The sequence below is a fragment of the Stegostoma tigrinum genome, chromosome 10 (genome assembly GCF_030684315.1).
Source record: "Stegostoma tigrinum isolate sSteTig4 chromosome 10, sSteTig4.hap1, whole genome shotgun sequence".
Taxonomy (NCBI): domain Eukaryota; kingdom Metazoa; phylum Chordata; class Chondrichthyes; order Orectolobiformes; family Stegostomatidae; genus Stegostoma; species Stegostoma tigrinum.
The window spans coordinates 72,644,058-72,660,582 of NC_081363.1; the positions used below are offsets into that span (position 1 = coordinate 72,644,058).

At 43.4% G+C, this 16,525-nt stretch overlaps 1 protein-coding gene across 6 annotated transcripts in view; it reads left to right on the top strand.

The window, feature by feature from the left end:
• Positions 1-16,525, top strand: part of actn1 (actinin, alpha 1) — a 204,170-nt gene that overhangs the window by 148,145 nt on the left and 39,500 nt on the right. For all 6 annotated transcript variants that reach the window (XM_048537798.2, XM_048537802.2, XM_048537797.2 and 3 more), the window contains exons 9-11: positions 3,144-3,236; positions 7,176-7,406; positions 15,284-15,431. In XM_048537798.2, the coding sequence (XP_048393755.1) occupies positions 3,144-3,236; positions 7,176-7,406; positions 15,284-15,431 (472 nt within the window). The remainder of the gene's footprint in view (positions 1-3,143; positions 3,237-7,175; positions 7,407-15,283; positions 15,432-16,525) is intronic.

Genomic DNA, 16,525 nt, shown 5'->3' on the forward strand with positions numbered 1-16,525 from the left:
GTTTACTTGGGCTTGAAAGGTAGACCAATTAGTAAAATTAGGCCACATGGGATTCAGGGTGAGCTTGCCAACTGGATACAAAATTAGCTTAACGGTAGGAGACACAGTTGTTTTAAGGACTGGAGGCCTATGACAGCGGTGTTCTGCAGAAGTCGGTGCTGGGTTCACTTTTGTTTGTCACTTACATAAATAATTTGGATGATAGGCATGTTTAGTAAGTTTTTGGGTGCTATATCCTTCTTCGCTGTTGACTATCTAAGATTACAGAGAGATCTTGATCACTTGGGTCAATGGGCTGACAAGTGGCAGATGGAGTTTAATTTGAATAAATGCGAGATATTGCATTTTGGTAAAACTGAAAGGGCAGGTTTTATTCACCTAATGTTTAAGGCCCTGGGTAATGTTGTAGAATAGAGAGATCTAGGCATTCAGGTATATAAATCTTTGAAGTTAGCATTACATGTAGAAGGGGAGCTAAGTCGTTAATCATTGCTCAAACTTTTGTGTATAGGAGTTAGGACGTCACATTGAGGTTGTGTAGGATGTTTGAGAGGCCTCTTCTGGGATACTGTGTCCTGTTGTGGTCATACTGCTATCGGATAAATTCCTGGGACCTAATCAAGTGTATCCCAAGACTTTGTGGGAAGTTAGGAAAGGAATTGCATGGATAATTGTACAGGGTTCAGAAAATATTTTCACCAGGATGTTGTTGGGAATGGAGGGTTTGAGATGTAACACAAGGCTGGGACTATTTTCCACTGGAGCAGAGGAGTTTTAAGGGGTGACCTTATTGAGGTTTATAGAATCATGAGAGGTATAGATAAAGTAAATAGCCAAGGGAAGAAGGGCACTTTGTCCTTCATAAGGCCATCTCCAAGTCCTGTTAACTTTCACTCCCCGTGATCTGAGTGGACTTTACAGATTCATTTGCAGAATGCTATTTAAATGGAGAAAGGCTGTGCGCAATGCTGCATACAGAGGGATTTGGGTGTCCTCGTGTGTGAGTCTCAAAATGTTAGCATACAGGTACAGCAAGTAATTAGGGAGACAAGTGGAATATTGACCTTTATTGCCTGCTCTCAACATTGAAACCCCACTCTCACAGGACTCACCGAGGAACCATGACAACTTCTAAACCTTGAAATGTGATCACTGAAGGAAAAGGTTTGGGAAGCAGTGTGGGCTGGATGCTGACAGGATATCTCCCTTTGTTGGGGAATCTACAGCAAGCTAGCACAGCTTTTCATAAAAAAAAACAGTAAGAGTTCTCTCTCATTTGAGACTGGGATGAGGAGAAAATTCTTCTGAGAGTTGCACATCTTTGGAATTCTCTACCCTAAAGAGCCCAAGATCACTGCACATGTTAAACAGAATTTTCATGGGCTGGGGAACTGAGAACTGTGGGAGACAAGCAGCAGAGTGGATGTAAGGCTGCAATCAGATAAAGTAGAATTTTTACTGAATGATGTAACAGTCTTGAGCAGCCAAAACGGTCCGCTCCTGCTTCTCCTCCTCATGATGTTATCTTAGTTTTCTCATTGGCCAAAATTCTCCTTTTTCAAAGTGTTTAAACATGTTCAGAGATTTATAGTTGATAAGCAAAGCTGATTAAAAGGGTTTGTTTTTAAATCGTGAATGGAATAGTTTTTAACTGGGTAGAAAAATAACTGATTTGAAGGAGAGTCAGACTCCTCTGGATTTGATGCTGTACGTCATGTTCATGCATGGCCCATAACTAGGGTTCATTCAGCTCCTAATGGAGTAGCGAATATGAAAATTCTAGGAAATTGCCGATATTGGTCAAAGGGAGTCTTGATCACGTGGGATCGAAAATGATGGCTCCTAAGATGTAACCCGAAAGTGGGAATGAGATCTGTCTTGAAGCAGTATTCCCTTGGTCATTGATACTCATGGCAAAAATATGCTTTTAATTTGACATTCAGTTCAATACAGCTGACTTTGGAGCCAAAGCAGGCCATTCAGCCCATCATCCACTATTCAATGAGATCATTCTCAACTCCACTTCCCTGCTGTAATCCTTCATTCCTTTACTGATTTAAGACCTTAATGACACAACCTGTACAGCCCTTTGCTGTAAAAAATTCTACAGATTCCCAACGCTCTGAGAGAAGAAGCTTCTCCTCATCGCTGTCCTAAATGGGTGATCCCTTAATCTTGGATTACGCTCTTTAAACTTTCCCACAAGGGGAAAACAACCTTTCTGCACCTACCCTGACAAATCATCTTAAGTTTCTTGTATGTTTCAAAAAAGTTGGCTCTCATTCTTCTAACGTCCAATGAGTACAGGTCCAGCCTACTCAACCTCTCCTCATAAGATAGTCCCTCTAGACCTGGAGTCAACCTAGTGAACATTCTCTGGACTGCATCCAATGGCTATATATCTTGCTTTTGATAAGAGGACCATAACTGCCCACTGCTTAGTCCTTTTCAGGGCTATTTCCGATGAAGATCAAATATCAGCAACAGAAGGAGTTGCCCTCCTTTGACAGAATTGGGTAGTGTTCAAGGCAAGATGTAGGAACAAGTTCTGCTGTTTGTGGCACAGTTGATCGAATTTTAACGGTCTGAGTCTGAGAATGTGAAGCCAAGTACCATCAACCAGAAGATCAATACCCAACATCCTCACATTGAATCATTCATTCATTGTTTTAATTGACCATTGTATTTGCTAGTTTGCAGCCAGGCTTCTTTAATGGAAGGAACACAAAACATACTCAGGATCTGTATGGTTATCTAGCAGCAAATTGACCAACCAATGGTGCGATTTTAGTTGCGCACACACAACACACACACATTGTTTGAAGTCTAAACGGAAGCTGTGACTTAAGGAGGATGTGTGATGGCTACAGACGAAATCAGGAAGCCTACTAGCAGGTTTCACTCCTCATTCTTTCCATGCACAGATGGGCAGAGTTCTGTTGTTATATAGGCCACACTAGTTAAACTGAAAATGTTTTACTTGTGTCACAATGCATGATAACATAGCCAGATGAGCTCTAAGTTTCCTTTCTGTCGCTGTGTTCAACAAGCAGTGTTTGGAAAGTTCGGCTAAGGGGGAAATTTTTGTTTTAATGTTCTCAGTGAATCAAGACCTCCGTTCTTTTGTCATCTTCTCCACACAGGCGGAAACAGCAGCCAATCGAATCTGTAAAGTTCTGGCCGTTAACCAGGAGAATGAGCAGCTAATGGAGGATTACGAGAAGCTGGCCACTGATGTACGTGCAAATATTTCTCTCCAGTTGCATGACCAGAACCTGAGAATCGTGGAGATGTTTGTCTCCTTGAAATTGAAATGGGTTGTTCACTCAAAAAAAAAATGAAGCCACGGAGTACTATTTCAAAAATAAGCTTCATCAGGTTCTTGTGGGCAATCTCCATCCACTTTCCCTTTCCATTCGCTTCACGTAAGTGCACACCCCTAGGGATCATCCTTTGTAAATACAGATTTTACAGCATAGAAAGTGGCCCTTCAGCCCATCTGACCTATGCCAGCCATCAAGCACCAATTTTGCAATACTGGCCTGTAGACTTGTATGCTAAGCATTTCAATTGATCATTTGGATGCTTCTGAAATGTTGTGTTGGCTCTTTTCCTATCATGCAGTAAATTCCAGGCACTGCCACCCTATGGATGAAACTTATTTTTCTCAAATCTCCTGTAAACCACCTGCCCTTATCTTGAGACTATGCTCCCTGGTTATTGACCCCTCTACTAGGTGGAAAGATTTTCTCCCTGTCTATCCTGTCGATGCCCCTCATAATTTTGTACGCCTCAATTAGGCTTGCCCCGCAGTCTTCTCTTTTCTGAGGAACATAACCCCACCCTGACTAGTCTTTCTTCGTCGTGAATCGCTCCAGCCTAGGCAGCGTCCTGTTAAATATCCTCTATATACCTTTGTCGGTGCTATCTCATCGTTCCTGTGATGTGGTGACCAGAACTGCATGCAGTACTCTAGCTGTAGCTGAACTAACATTATATACAACTCTGTATTTTCCTGGCTTATTTCTACCAACGTTCTTGAAGAATGTATCATATTAGTTACTTTACAGTCACTTGTAGCAATTGATAAATGTTGATGCCCCTCAATCTCTCCCTTGCCGCCCACAGTAACTTAGGATACATCTCAATAAGCCTGAGTATTTATTCACGTTTAAGCCTGGTGTAAAACCACTGTCACATCATCCCCTCAAGGTTAATTTGTTCAAGTATAGCACAGTGAGACTCCCTGATTTCTGTATCGACACTGCCCTTCTCTGTACTGAATGCAAATATAAAGTACTCATTTAGAACTATGCCTAATCTTTTTCGCTTCACGCACATTCACATTGTCACCTTTTGCAATGTCCCTCCTTTGGCTTGCCTGAAGATTGTATACACTGGAATATTGAGCTACCAGTCCTGTCCCCCCCTCAATCAATCCAGCAATTACAACGCTAGCAAACCCTGATCCTCTGCACACACAAGATTTCGTTCCTGTTCAGGTACAACCTAGCAGACTCGTACAGGCCCCGTGTTCCCCACAAACGGACCCAGTGATCTGGGAGAATAAAGCTGTCCCTCTTGCACTAACTCTTCAAGATATGTATCGCCTGTATCCATATATTCTTGTACTCACTCGCACGTGACACTGGCAATAATCCAGGGATTACAACATTTGAAGTTCTATTTTTCAGTCTACTACCTAGCTCCCTAAATTCTTGTTACAGGACCTCACCCCTTGTTCTTGCTTTGATGTTACTACCATAATGAACCTGTGATCTTCAACTTCCCCCTTAGAGAATGGCATGCAGCCATTCAGCAAAATCCTTGACTCCAGTCCCAAGGGAAGCAACACACCTTCCCAGAGTTATATCTGTGGTTGCAGGAACACCTGTGTGTACACCTTACTATTGACCATTATTGCTCTTTCTCCTCCCTTCTTTTCCCCAGAGGCACTCTGACCATTTTCCAACACTGCAAAAACTGGGCTTGGGTGAGCTGCACTCTGGCCCTTCCCTGACTACCGACCAAGCCTCCTCCTTCTGAATGATAGCGACCTATTCCTTCTCTGACTGCACTTGCTTTAGCTGTGGGGGGGACCACATCTTAAAGAAAAAAGTGCTGTCCATGTGATTCTCAAGATGACTGAATACACTGCTGTACTCCAACCTTGCTCAGACTCTAAAACAGCTTGCAGCATTGGCACTTCCTGCAGATGTGGTCATCCATTCCTCCTGGAGGGTCCAAGACTTCTCTCACGCTGTATGCCATTGCGACACACAGGAACTAGCTGCCCTGCTATGTCTCGCAATTAAATACACAGCCTAAATTTAAAACAAGTAGAAAATTAATTTAGTTTGTTTTTCAAAAAGGAAGCTGGGGTTCTTACCATTCCTTAATGTAGCTTTGAAATGGAGACTTTGTGAATCGGATCTCTGCTTTGTGCTGACTTCGGCCTTTATTCAAATAATAAAACTCCATTGAGGCAGTGTAACAGCTGTAAAGTAACAGTCCTAAAATATAGAAATGTGCAATTATTTTTATCACCTCTCTGAATTAATTAATTCTTAATTTTGTGTGGGCCATCCCATTTTATGATGTTCTGGACTGTTTGCTACTTTTGTGTGGGAAGACTCGATTGCTGGTGCTGACCCATCACACACTTATATTATGCCAAGTAACTCAGTTCTCCCTTTGTAATTCGGTACTGTTCTATCAGTCCTGTGTGGCTTCCAGCAATGTGCATAATTTTTTAATACAAGTCAAACCTACCAATAGGAGACCTTTTAAAAGGCGCACACAGATCTGAACAGACTTTTCATTTTATTTTTTAAATTTGCAGCTCCTATTTCTGCTTTTAGGAACTTCTGCACCGGTTACTATAAAATACATTAAAAATATCTTATTGTTAGGAGTCATTTGAACGGATCCTTTTTCAAATGAGGAGGAGTAGCTGGCTGGGATGCCAACCAGGTTTCCTCTTGCCAGCGATTTACTGTATGCCCTCCTTCCAGCAATCTGTGCCCTGAGAAGGAGAGGGAGCATGTCACACAGCAGGAGCCCTAGCTGCCCTGTGGGGCTGTACTCTCAAAAGGAGACTGAATAACTGAGCTCTGGTAGTATCAAGAGGAGCAAATGGACCATGTGCCTGTGTGCTTTGATGCTGCAGTGCTGCAATCTAGGTTGACATGGCACAGAAAAAACAGAAGTGTACACTTAGCACTAACTAGATTCACCTTATCATCGATGAGGAAGCATCCACACCAGGTTAGAACTGGAAGACAAAGATAATTTTCATTGTTTCTTGAATCATTTGCAATGCTGCATGAGAAAAGACCACCTCCTATCAATAAACCACACACACCACTTTTATATCTTTACTGTTCAATGTCCCGGAACAACTCAACACCAAAAGAGAACTTGGATAACAAAGTGTGAAGCTGGATGAACACAGCAGGCCGAGCAGCATCTCAGGAGCTTGGCCTGCTGTATTCATCCAGCTTCACACTTTGTTATCTTGGATTCTCAAGCATCTGCAGTTCCCATTATCTCTGACCAAAAGAGAACTTATTGGGACTGGTCAAGCAAATCTCCAGTACGTACCTCTGTAGTCCCCACAAGTAAGCCCAAGGCTTCAAGAAACTGCAATACCTAGCCCTCGCCCTCACCGTCTCTCTAGCAAATGTACCTTTAGAGCACTGCAATTTCCTCAGTCTTTAATGGAAGGCATGGGCAGCAAAAGAAGCTCTGTAATTACACACAATATGCTAAAATGCAGATGGTTATCCATGGCTAGCCAAATCTAGCAAGTGGCTGGTAGCCATATTCGTTTCGCAATATTACATCCAAATGAGTAGGATGGAATGTAAAATGGCAAACATTGAAAGTCTTCCACTCAGAAAATGTGTACCTACAATCAACTTTGCCTCAATTGTTTACAACATTTCCAAATTTGGGATATTGTACATGCTCAGCATTCACCAACCATATCATAGCATCCTCCATTAATGTAATAGCCAACTGTCTGTACAAATTCCTCTCCCCATAGCTGCACTGTTCCATTTATGTTCATCAGAATTCACTTTTGTGTGCAAAGTGGGGTGGTGTAGCCTTTACCTAACTAGAGAATGGTTTACGAATTTTCTGGGCCGCTCATCGCACTCTTTCTTTTGTAGCTCCTGGAGTGGATCCGACGCACAATTCCCTGGTTGGAAAACCGTGCCCCGGAGAACACCATGCAGGCCATGCAGCAGAAACTAGAGGATTTCCGAGACTACCGGCGCCTCCACAAACCACCCAAAGTGCAGGAGAAATGCCAGCTGGAAATCAACTTCAACACCCTGCAGACCAAACTGAGACTCAGCAACAGGCCAGCCTTCATGCCATCGGAAGGCAAGATGGTGTCGGTACGTATAAATACAGCACCTGTTTTCTGAATCTGGGCTGGAGAGGCCATTCCATTATGAAGATTCAAAGATGAGATCTCCGGTTGACTCTCTGTTTCTGCATGTAATTTAGCCAACCACCTTTTTTGTTTTTAAAAGCTATATGTTCTTTATATCGTCAGTCCTCAGTGAAGTAATGCAATGGTGTACACACAGCCCCTAATGTAGGAATGTAGTTCTGTAATTTTAATGCATACTTAGTTTTACCCATCCCACCCACTACTTCCTGGTACCTGGATAACAAAGTGTGGAGCTGGATGAACACAGCAGGCCCAGCAGCATCTCAGGAGCGCAAAAGCTGACGTTTCGGGCCTAGACCCTTCATCTCTGAGGGCCTAGGCCCGAAATGTCAGCTTTTGCACTTCCGAGATGCTGCTTGGCCTGCTGTGTTCATCCAGCTCCACATTTTATTATCTTGGAGTCTCCAGCATCTGCAGCTCCCATTATCACTTCCTGGTACCTGCTTGTTTTCCCCTGTCTTGTTTTGATAGTACTGTTATTAAGTTAAATATTTGCATGTTTTTAACCCAGTTGGTTAGCCTATATACGAAATTTTCAATGTGCCTGCATACAGTATGGTCTATGAATACATCTCTTAAACAAAATATCTTTCTTGATTTTTATTGTAATTATTAAATTCTAAGACTGCATGGTGTAAAGCTTGATCTCTGGTCGCAGTAGCTGTGTCATGCTCACAAATAGTGAGAGCTCCATTTCCAATCCCGTTTCTCACCGGGCCATGTTGCCTCTTTAATTTTTTTTAAAGAAGTGCAAGTCCCAAATCATAGAATTCCTACGGTATGGAAACAGTCCATTCTGCCCAAACAAGTCTACACCGCCCTCCGAAGAGCATCCCACCCAGACTTCTCCTCCTATCCTTTCCCTGTAACCCTTCACTTCCCATAGCTAATCTGCCTAATTTACACACCCCTGGACACAGTAATTTAGCATGGCCAATCCTCCTAAGCAGCACCGCTTTTGACTGTGGGAAGAAATCAGAGCACCCAGAGGAAACCCAGCAGACACGGGGAGAATGTGCAAACTCCACACAGACAGCCGCTTGAGGGTGGAGTCAAACCCTGGTCCCTGGTGCTATGAGGCTGCAGGCTAACCACTGAGCCACTGTGACGCCCCTAATCTGTTCGCTGTTTTTTATTCCTGCCAAAGACAGATCCTGTGTAGGATTATAATGAAACAAGAGTTGGAGACAGTAGTTCCTCCATTACAACCCCTCGACAACCTGAATTGGTAGGTGAAAGGGGTGTGGACTTGTTAGCAAGCTAGAGTCCATGACTTGCTGACAATTCCACACCCTTTATACATGCAGTAAAAATTGGTGTTCCCTCAGAAATTTAGCACATAATCCTGATGCATATGAGACAAAAACCTTAAGTGGCATGGCTTGCTTTTCAAGCTCTGCACCACCACATTAATGTTTGTATTTTGCTGTACACCACAATATCCAGATTATTTTAATCATTTGTTTTAATTGCTCATTTTAAATCTGACTGGGAAAAGGGATTTGATGAAGGTAGGTCACAGACCACCTACTATCCTAACGAATGGCAGCGAGGCCCTTTCTCGATGTCTTTTTTTGGTTATCAAGGACTACTTTAATCAGTTTCATTGCCTGTTATTCGGTGATGCAGTCACATAGTAACACTACGTTCTGGTTTTTACAGAATAACACAGAATGCACACACAAAGCCATTGCCCTAAACACACCTTCCAAATTGGTGAGATTACACCAAATACATCTCGATTGTATATTCACAAAACTGGAATATTTTTGATAGGCAGGTACTATCATTTTCACAAGACTTCAGATCTTAATCTCATTTTTAAAATTTAATAGTTAGCAGAGTAATCTTTACAGTAGCATCTGGTGCACTTCTTTTCCCGTCTTTACAGCTCCTCATTAGATGCAGCCTTGTTCAAGAGATTCCACATTCATTTGCAAATAATTCATCACTTCAATGATTTAATATTTTCCTAGCTCTGAGAGAGCAGTTTATGCCCTTTTTGGATAAGTTTGATACTGTCCTCTCCCTTTTTTGTTTACGTAAATCTCCCCCTCTCACTGCCCGTGCAGCCACCCTCTTCTCCCCACCCAGTGTGATAGATCAGTCACCTTCAACCTCCTTTTTTCCCCACCGTGCGCTTCCCCCAACAGACTGCCTGACCCCAAAGCCCCAGGCTCCCTGTTTCTCCCAACCTCCTTTCCTTTCCCTTCCCGTCACCCCGGACCCAGCAGGCAGACTGCTGCCCCTGCGGATAGCCATTTCCTGACTCCTTTCTGACCTCAACAGAAAGGCTGCCCTTCACAAAGCGTTGTCCGGCTCTCAGCCACCGGCAGACCCTCCCTCGAGATTATGTCACTGCTAGAGCTTCCTTTATAAGCGCTGTTCCAATCACAGATTGTTTCCTTCCTGCACTTGTTGCTGGTAGGCTCGCTAATTAACCCATCAGCAGCAAACACTGGAGGGAACTAGCCTCTGGTTGGAGGAGTGTTTCCTCATTGTTTGCTTCCATCCAACATATGGGGATGACCTTTGGCTGCCTGTGATTGTCCTGCCCATTTTGGGGATCCCAGGTGGGAGGAGTCACGTGCTGTCCCCCATGTATTTTGAGTCCTGGTCACCCTTTAGAAGATGGGATTGGTTGGCAATCTTGAACATGGTCAAATCATGTGGTGCGGGCACTCCAACACTCGTATTAGTTGGGGAATTCCTGGGGTTAAAATGCAAATACTTGCAGGTTGAAATGCAGCCCCAATGTCAAACATTTCTGCTCGTGCCCAGGATTGGCTGGGCCCTTTCAGACCTGGGCAGGTGATGACCTAGGGGTATTATTGCTGGACTGTTAATCCAGAGATTCAGATCATGTTCTGGGGACCTGGGTTCGAATCCCACTACAGCAGATGGTGGAATTTGCATTCAATAAATATCTAGAATTAGCAGTTTAATGATGACCGTGAATCCGTTGTGTATTGTCAGGAAAAACCCACCTCGCTCACTAATGTCCTTTTAGAGAAGGAAACTGCCTTCCTTATCTGGTCTGGCCTACCTGTGACTCCAGATCCACAACAATGTGGTTGACTCTTAACTGCCCTCTGGGAAATTAGAGATGGGTAATAAATTCTGCCTAGCCAGCGATGCCCTCATCCTGTGAATGAATAAACTAAAAAAGAAAGTATGAGTCTTCCTGAAGCCAACCATGTTTCCCTCACGTGTCGTCTTGGATCCATTTATGGCTTTAATTCCTTTTAGAGAAAGTGGGCTTCTGTGAAACTATGAACGTTGCACGTCATTTCTTTGACTTGCTCACTGGAATCTGCTGCAGTGAATCGTGCTATGTCTCAGCTGTTAAATTGGAAAAGTAAGGGTGAATAGGAATGTTGTTCACAGATATGTGAAACACAATTAAACATCTGCTTATCCAACCCACATACAAAAGAGAATTGTTACAGCTTTGAACATCGTCATTTCTAGACTTGTGGTTGGCCTGATAATTGTGCAAACGTTGAAAGGTTTCAGTGCAGTAGTTTAATAAGAAGTCCATTTTAAGATCGAGTAAAGATTGCTTTCTCTAGACCTTGCACAGTGAGTAGCTGAGCTTTTTGGGCAGAGAAAGTCCAGGTTCAATCCCTCATGGAAAGCAGTGGCCAATTTACACTCGTTCCATGGCTTTGGCTCAGAGAGGGGAAAGTGCGTCTGTGTTTCTGCTCCCTATCCTGATCTCTCTTGATCAGAAGGCATTGGCCTAATGGCATTATCACTATACTATCAATCTAGAATCCCTGGAATTGTTCAGGACACCCAAGCTTAAATTCCACCACAGCCGATATTGGAACTTGAATTCAATAAAAATCTGGAATTAAGAATCTAATGATGACGGTTATCAGTTGTTGGAAAAACTTTAGAGAGACTGTTATCCTCGTCTCATATGGCATACATGAGACTGCAGATTCTGCCAGCAACACCCACATTCTGTGAATGAATTATAAAATAACTCCTGCATGTCGATGTAAATGTGGGCAAGGACAGAGCTGTGGGTTATAGGTTAATAATCTTCATATTATTAACCTTCTGGAGTGGAAGCTTATTACAGAAAGAGGTTACTATCGCAGGAGGAAGGTGAATTTATTTAACAGGAAATATAAGAAAGGTGAGAAGTGTGTAGGACCCTGAACAGAGCATTCAGTGACGCTGATTGGCAATGTAACCTTTCAAAAGATCATTCCCATGTCATTAAACGCTGCTAAAGATTTATTCTCAGTAAGCCTGGCGTTTGGGCAACGGGCAAGGAAGGTCGCCAAACTGAGAAACTGTGTCAGACTCCTGTCCCTGTGAAATGAGAAGTCTGTGGAATATATAATCCTCTCCTCCAGCCCCCAGGAAATGGAGTTTTCAGTCCCTGCAAAAAGAAAATAAATGACTGGATGAGTGCGGCTCCAATAGCACTCGAAGCTTGACTGCATTCAGGACAAAGCAGTCTGCTTTACTGGCACCTGTGCACCCCCTTCAACACGAACCCCCTCTATGGCCAATGCCCAATAGTAGCGCTGTGTACTGTCTACAAGATGCTGTTCAGTAACTCACCAGGACTCCTTTTGACAGTACCTTCCAAACCCACAATCTCTATCATGTAGAAGGGGAGGGTAGCAGATGCATGGGAGCACCACCCACTGCACACTCCTCTCCAAGCTACATCCCAGTTGAATTTGGAACAGTTTCACTGTCACTGGGTCAAAATCCTAGAAAACCCTTCCTTGTAGCATTGTGGGAGTGCCTCCGCCATATGGGCTGTGACAGTTCAAGAAGGCAATTCACCACCACCTTCGCAGTTGGCTCAGGGAAATTTGGCATGTCCATGAGGTCCCTCACCAACTTCTACAATGCACCATTGAAAGCATACCATCTGGGTGCATAACAGTCTGATAAGGTCCTGGGCAGAGCAGTTGCCATAAGAAACTGCAGAAGGTGGTGTGCACAGCCCAGACCGTCACAGAAGGCAACCTTCCATCCACGGACTCTATTTACATGGCCCGCTGCTGTGGAAAGGCTGCCAACATCGTCAAAGGCCCATTGCACCCTGGTAATGTTCTCCTACAACCTCTTCTATCAGGCAGAAGCTACAAAAACCTGAACACGTGCATAAGCAGGTTGAGGAGCAGCTTCTTTCTGGCTGTTATCAGACTGTTGAATGGACTCTAGCCTCAAATAATGTAACCTGTATGCCTCACAGTCTTTTTGATCTGCACGTTCTTTTTCCTCATTTATTCATTCATGGGATGAGAGCGTCGCTGGCTAGGGAGCATTTATTGCCAGTCCCTAATGTCCAGAGGGCACTTAAAAGTCAACCACATTGCAGTGGGTCTGGAGTCTAATGTTGACCAGACCAGGTAAGAATGGCAGTTTCTGTCCCTAAAGGACACTAGTGAAACAGATGGCTTTTTCCAGACAATCGGCAATGGATTCACAGTCATCATTAGATTCTTAACTCCAGATATTTTATTAAATTCAAGTTCCACCATCTGCCATGGCAGGATTCGAACCCAGGTCCCCAGAACGTTATCTGGGTCTCTGGATTAGTAGTCCAGTGATAATACCAGTAGGCCATTGCCTCCCCAAACACCCTTTGCTTGCTGCGACCTGCCTGTACCGTTCATAAATGTTTCACTGTATTTCAGTACATGTGACAATAAATCAATCAATCAATCAATAAATGCTGGCCCAGCCACATCCCATGAAAGAGCAAGGGGAAAAACCTGCTTGGGTTCCTCTCGGTCCCTTATGTTATGCAGTACCATAACGTGGAAGTAGGAAACAGTGGGATGGGAGATTTAATCTCGAAAGTTCTTTCTCAGCCTTGCTTCTCCTTGCAGCCTGGTACTGACACACACAGCAGATTAACTTTGTAGGTGTGGCTCAAAGGGAGAAAATGAACAAAGCAAAACAGAATAACTTGTGGATTGTATAAAAAAGAAAATTTATATTGAATGAATGCATAAATGCAGATTGGCCTCGGTGCTTAGTTTAAGTAGAATAGCGCTTCACTTAACCTGTTTGGTCTGCTTTTTCTTCCTTTGACAGTCTGAGCCAATTGCTATTGATGCCAACTGACTACTTGGCCACATTTTATCTTCAGACCTCTGTACATGCAGAAGGCTCAGGGTGTGTGTGTGTGTGTTACTGCAGATCAATTTGAATTAATTAATTTAAAAATTTAGTGGGATTAACAGACTTTGCAACCCTGTCTTTATGGGATTCCCCCTTTAAAAAAAGTACTCAGAAATCATTCCACACAGCTGTCTAGATAACAGTGGTAGTTACATGTTATCCTTGTTTTTTTTTCAATGTAGCATTAAAGTAACAATATAATCAGGGAATGTAGTGCATAATCAGAGCAGTAAAGATCCTGCTGAAGCTGTGGGCTGATTCAATTCTGAATCATGAGGTTCTTTCCTTAGTGGAGTGGTAGAGAGTGGTAGGGGCGTGGAATGCTTTACCGGAGAGGGTAGTGGAGTCGGCCTCGTTAGGGGCATTTAAGCAGCTGATAGGCATATGGATGATAGTATAAGGTAGGGGTGGAGATTAGATAGATCTTAGGTTTCGGGTAAAAGTTCGGCACAACATGTGGGCCAAAGGACCTGTACTGTACTGTTCTGTGTTCTATGTTATGAAGTACATAGATGCTGTAAAACAGTGTCTTCAGGATGCTAAAGGCATTGTTCAAATAATGCATTCACTTCATGTAAGTTCACGCATTGTGACTGTAGTTTTAATGATGCTTATGCAATTGCTGATGAAGTTTATTAGGTATCCTGAGAAATGCACCTTGTTCAGATCTACTCTGTTGTGCAAACTGTGCTGGATTCTAGTAATACAAACACATTCTTAATGTGCCGAAACAATCAAGTTTTTTTTTAAATAAAGGACTCGTTTGTGAGAGGCAAAAGTCTCAGGCAAGGCCAGCGTTTGTTGTGCGGTCATAACTGGCCTTCACAAGGTGGTGGCAGTGAGCTGCCTTCTTGAACCAACCTAGTGGTGCTGGAAGAATGGAGATTTTAGTCCCAAGGCAGAACAGTGTGTGACTTGAAGATGAAACTGCTGGTGGTGGCGGTGTTCCCATGCGTTCTGCTGCCTTTGTCCCCTCAGTGCTCGAGGTTGTAGGTTTGAATGGTGCCATCAAAGGAACCTTTTTGCTGCAGTGCATCAAGTAGATGGTACACTCTGCTGCCACTGTCAGGAGTGATCGTTTAATTTGATGTGATAGCCAAGCAGGCTCCTTTTCTCGTGGTTGGTATCAAGTTTCATAAGTGTTGGAACTGCACTCATCCAGGCAAGTGGAAAGTATTCCAACACACTCCTGGCTTGTAAATGGTGGACAAGGATTCAGGAGGTGAGCTGTTTGATGCAGTGAACCCCAGTCTCTGACCTGCTTTCATGTACCAAATTTTTTTATGGCTGGTCTGGCTCGATTTCTGGTCAAAGCTAATCCCCAGGATGTTGATGATGGTGAAAGAAATCCGCAATGGTAATGTCATTGAATGCCAGGGAAAGGTGTTCAGAGTTGCTCTGGGTGGAGGTGTTCATCTGACTATTTGTGTAACTTGCCACATAGCAGTTATATTTTCAATTCAGGAGGTCAGTTTGCTTGGTCTTCATATTTGCATTGAATTGGTTTCATGGTGTTGGGATCCATTCAGAATTTGGAAATCAATTTGATCGAGCAAGGGGTGGTGTAAGATGATGCTCCTGGGTTGATGAATGGAATTGGGGATTCCAGCGCAAACCTTATACTGTGTCTCTAATTGCACTTCATGCTGATTGCAGGATATAAACAATGCCTGGGGCTCATTGGAGCAGGCCGAGAAAGGTTATGAAGAATGGCTGCTCAATGAAATCAGAAGGTTGGAGAGACTGGACCATCTTGCTGAAAAGTTTAGACAGAAAGCTGCAATCCATGAGGCTTGGACCAATGGTAAATATTTTACTGCCTAAAGGCACAAGAGGTTCACGGGAAAAGTCAATGTCAATGATCGTTTTACGTCCCTTAGGCTACATGCCACTGAATGTCAGACTGTCTCAGTCCACAACAGCTTAGATTGGAAGGTGGTTTCATGTTAGCCATTTTTGTTGTTCACATCCTTTGGCCTGACATCTATCCAACAAATGGCAAGGTGATTGGCAGAAAGGATCATGTTTGATTTGCAGTGGTCATGCTTGGTTGTATTGCTAAATAATGGCTCCCAGGAGTCACTCCTCATTGCATGCCATTGGAGCAATTGATTTTTCATAAGTAAACTGCTGTAAACTCAGTCCTTACCCTTGAAGAGTTTGTAAACTTTCTCACGTAGAATCACAGATTCCCTAGGAATGCCTGTCTCATTCTCTTTTGCAGCTGTCAGTTTGTGCTGGCAATTATTTGGATGCTCTCCTGAGTATTGTCATAGAGTCACAGGGATCAACAGCACAGACAAATGGCCCTTCAGTCCATTGAGTCTACTTTCTGTGTGAGGCGTGCACCTCTGGAAGGATACACTGGCCTTGAAAGAACTGGAAGTCAAGATCTACCAAGATAATTAAATGCTTCCAGCACTGGTGTTACGTGGACCAATTATGTAAATGTGGGTTTGAGCTGACTTTAGGAAGTTGGTGAGGGTCTAAATCAAGTTGAAAGGATTTGAAAGCAAGGCACTCACTTCCTAAAGTGGAGGAATTCAGAACAAGGGGATACAATCTTTAGGTTAGAGCTCAACCATTCAGGGGTGAAATCAGGAAGCAATATTTAACACACAGGATAATAGAAAAGTAGAAAAAGCAGTGTGTGCCTAGTAATTCAGGGATGAAGCTCAAATGGGCAGATACAGGGCAGCCATGATCTGATTGAATGACAGAACAGGCAAAGGGATTGAATGCCATCCCCTTCGGCCTGTCTTTAAATTGGGTAATTTGGACAACAAAGGCCCACAAGCTTGCTTCTTGTAGGGTCCTTCCAGCTGGCTGAGGGAGAAAGGAAGATGCCCTTGTCCACTCAATCTACATTTCAGGCTGACATCTCTAAAGTGATGAAAT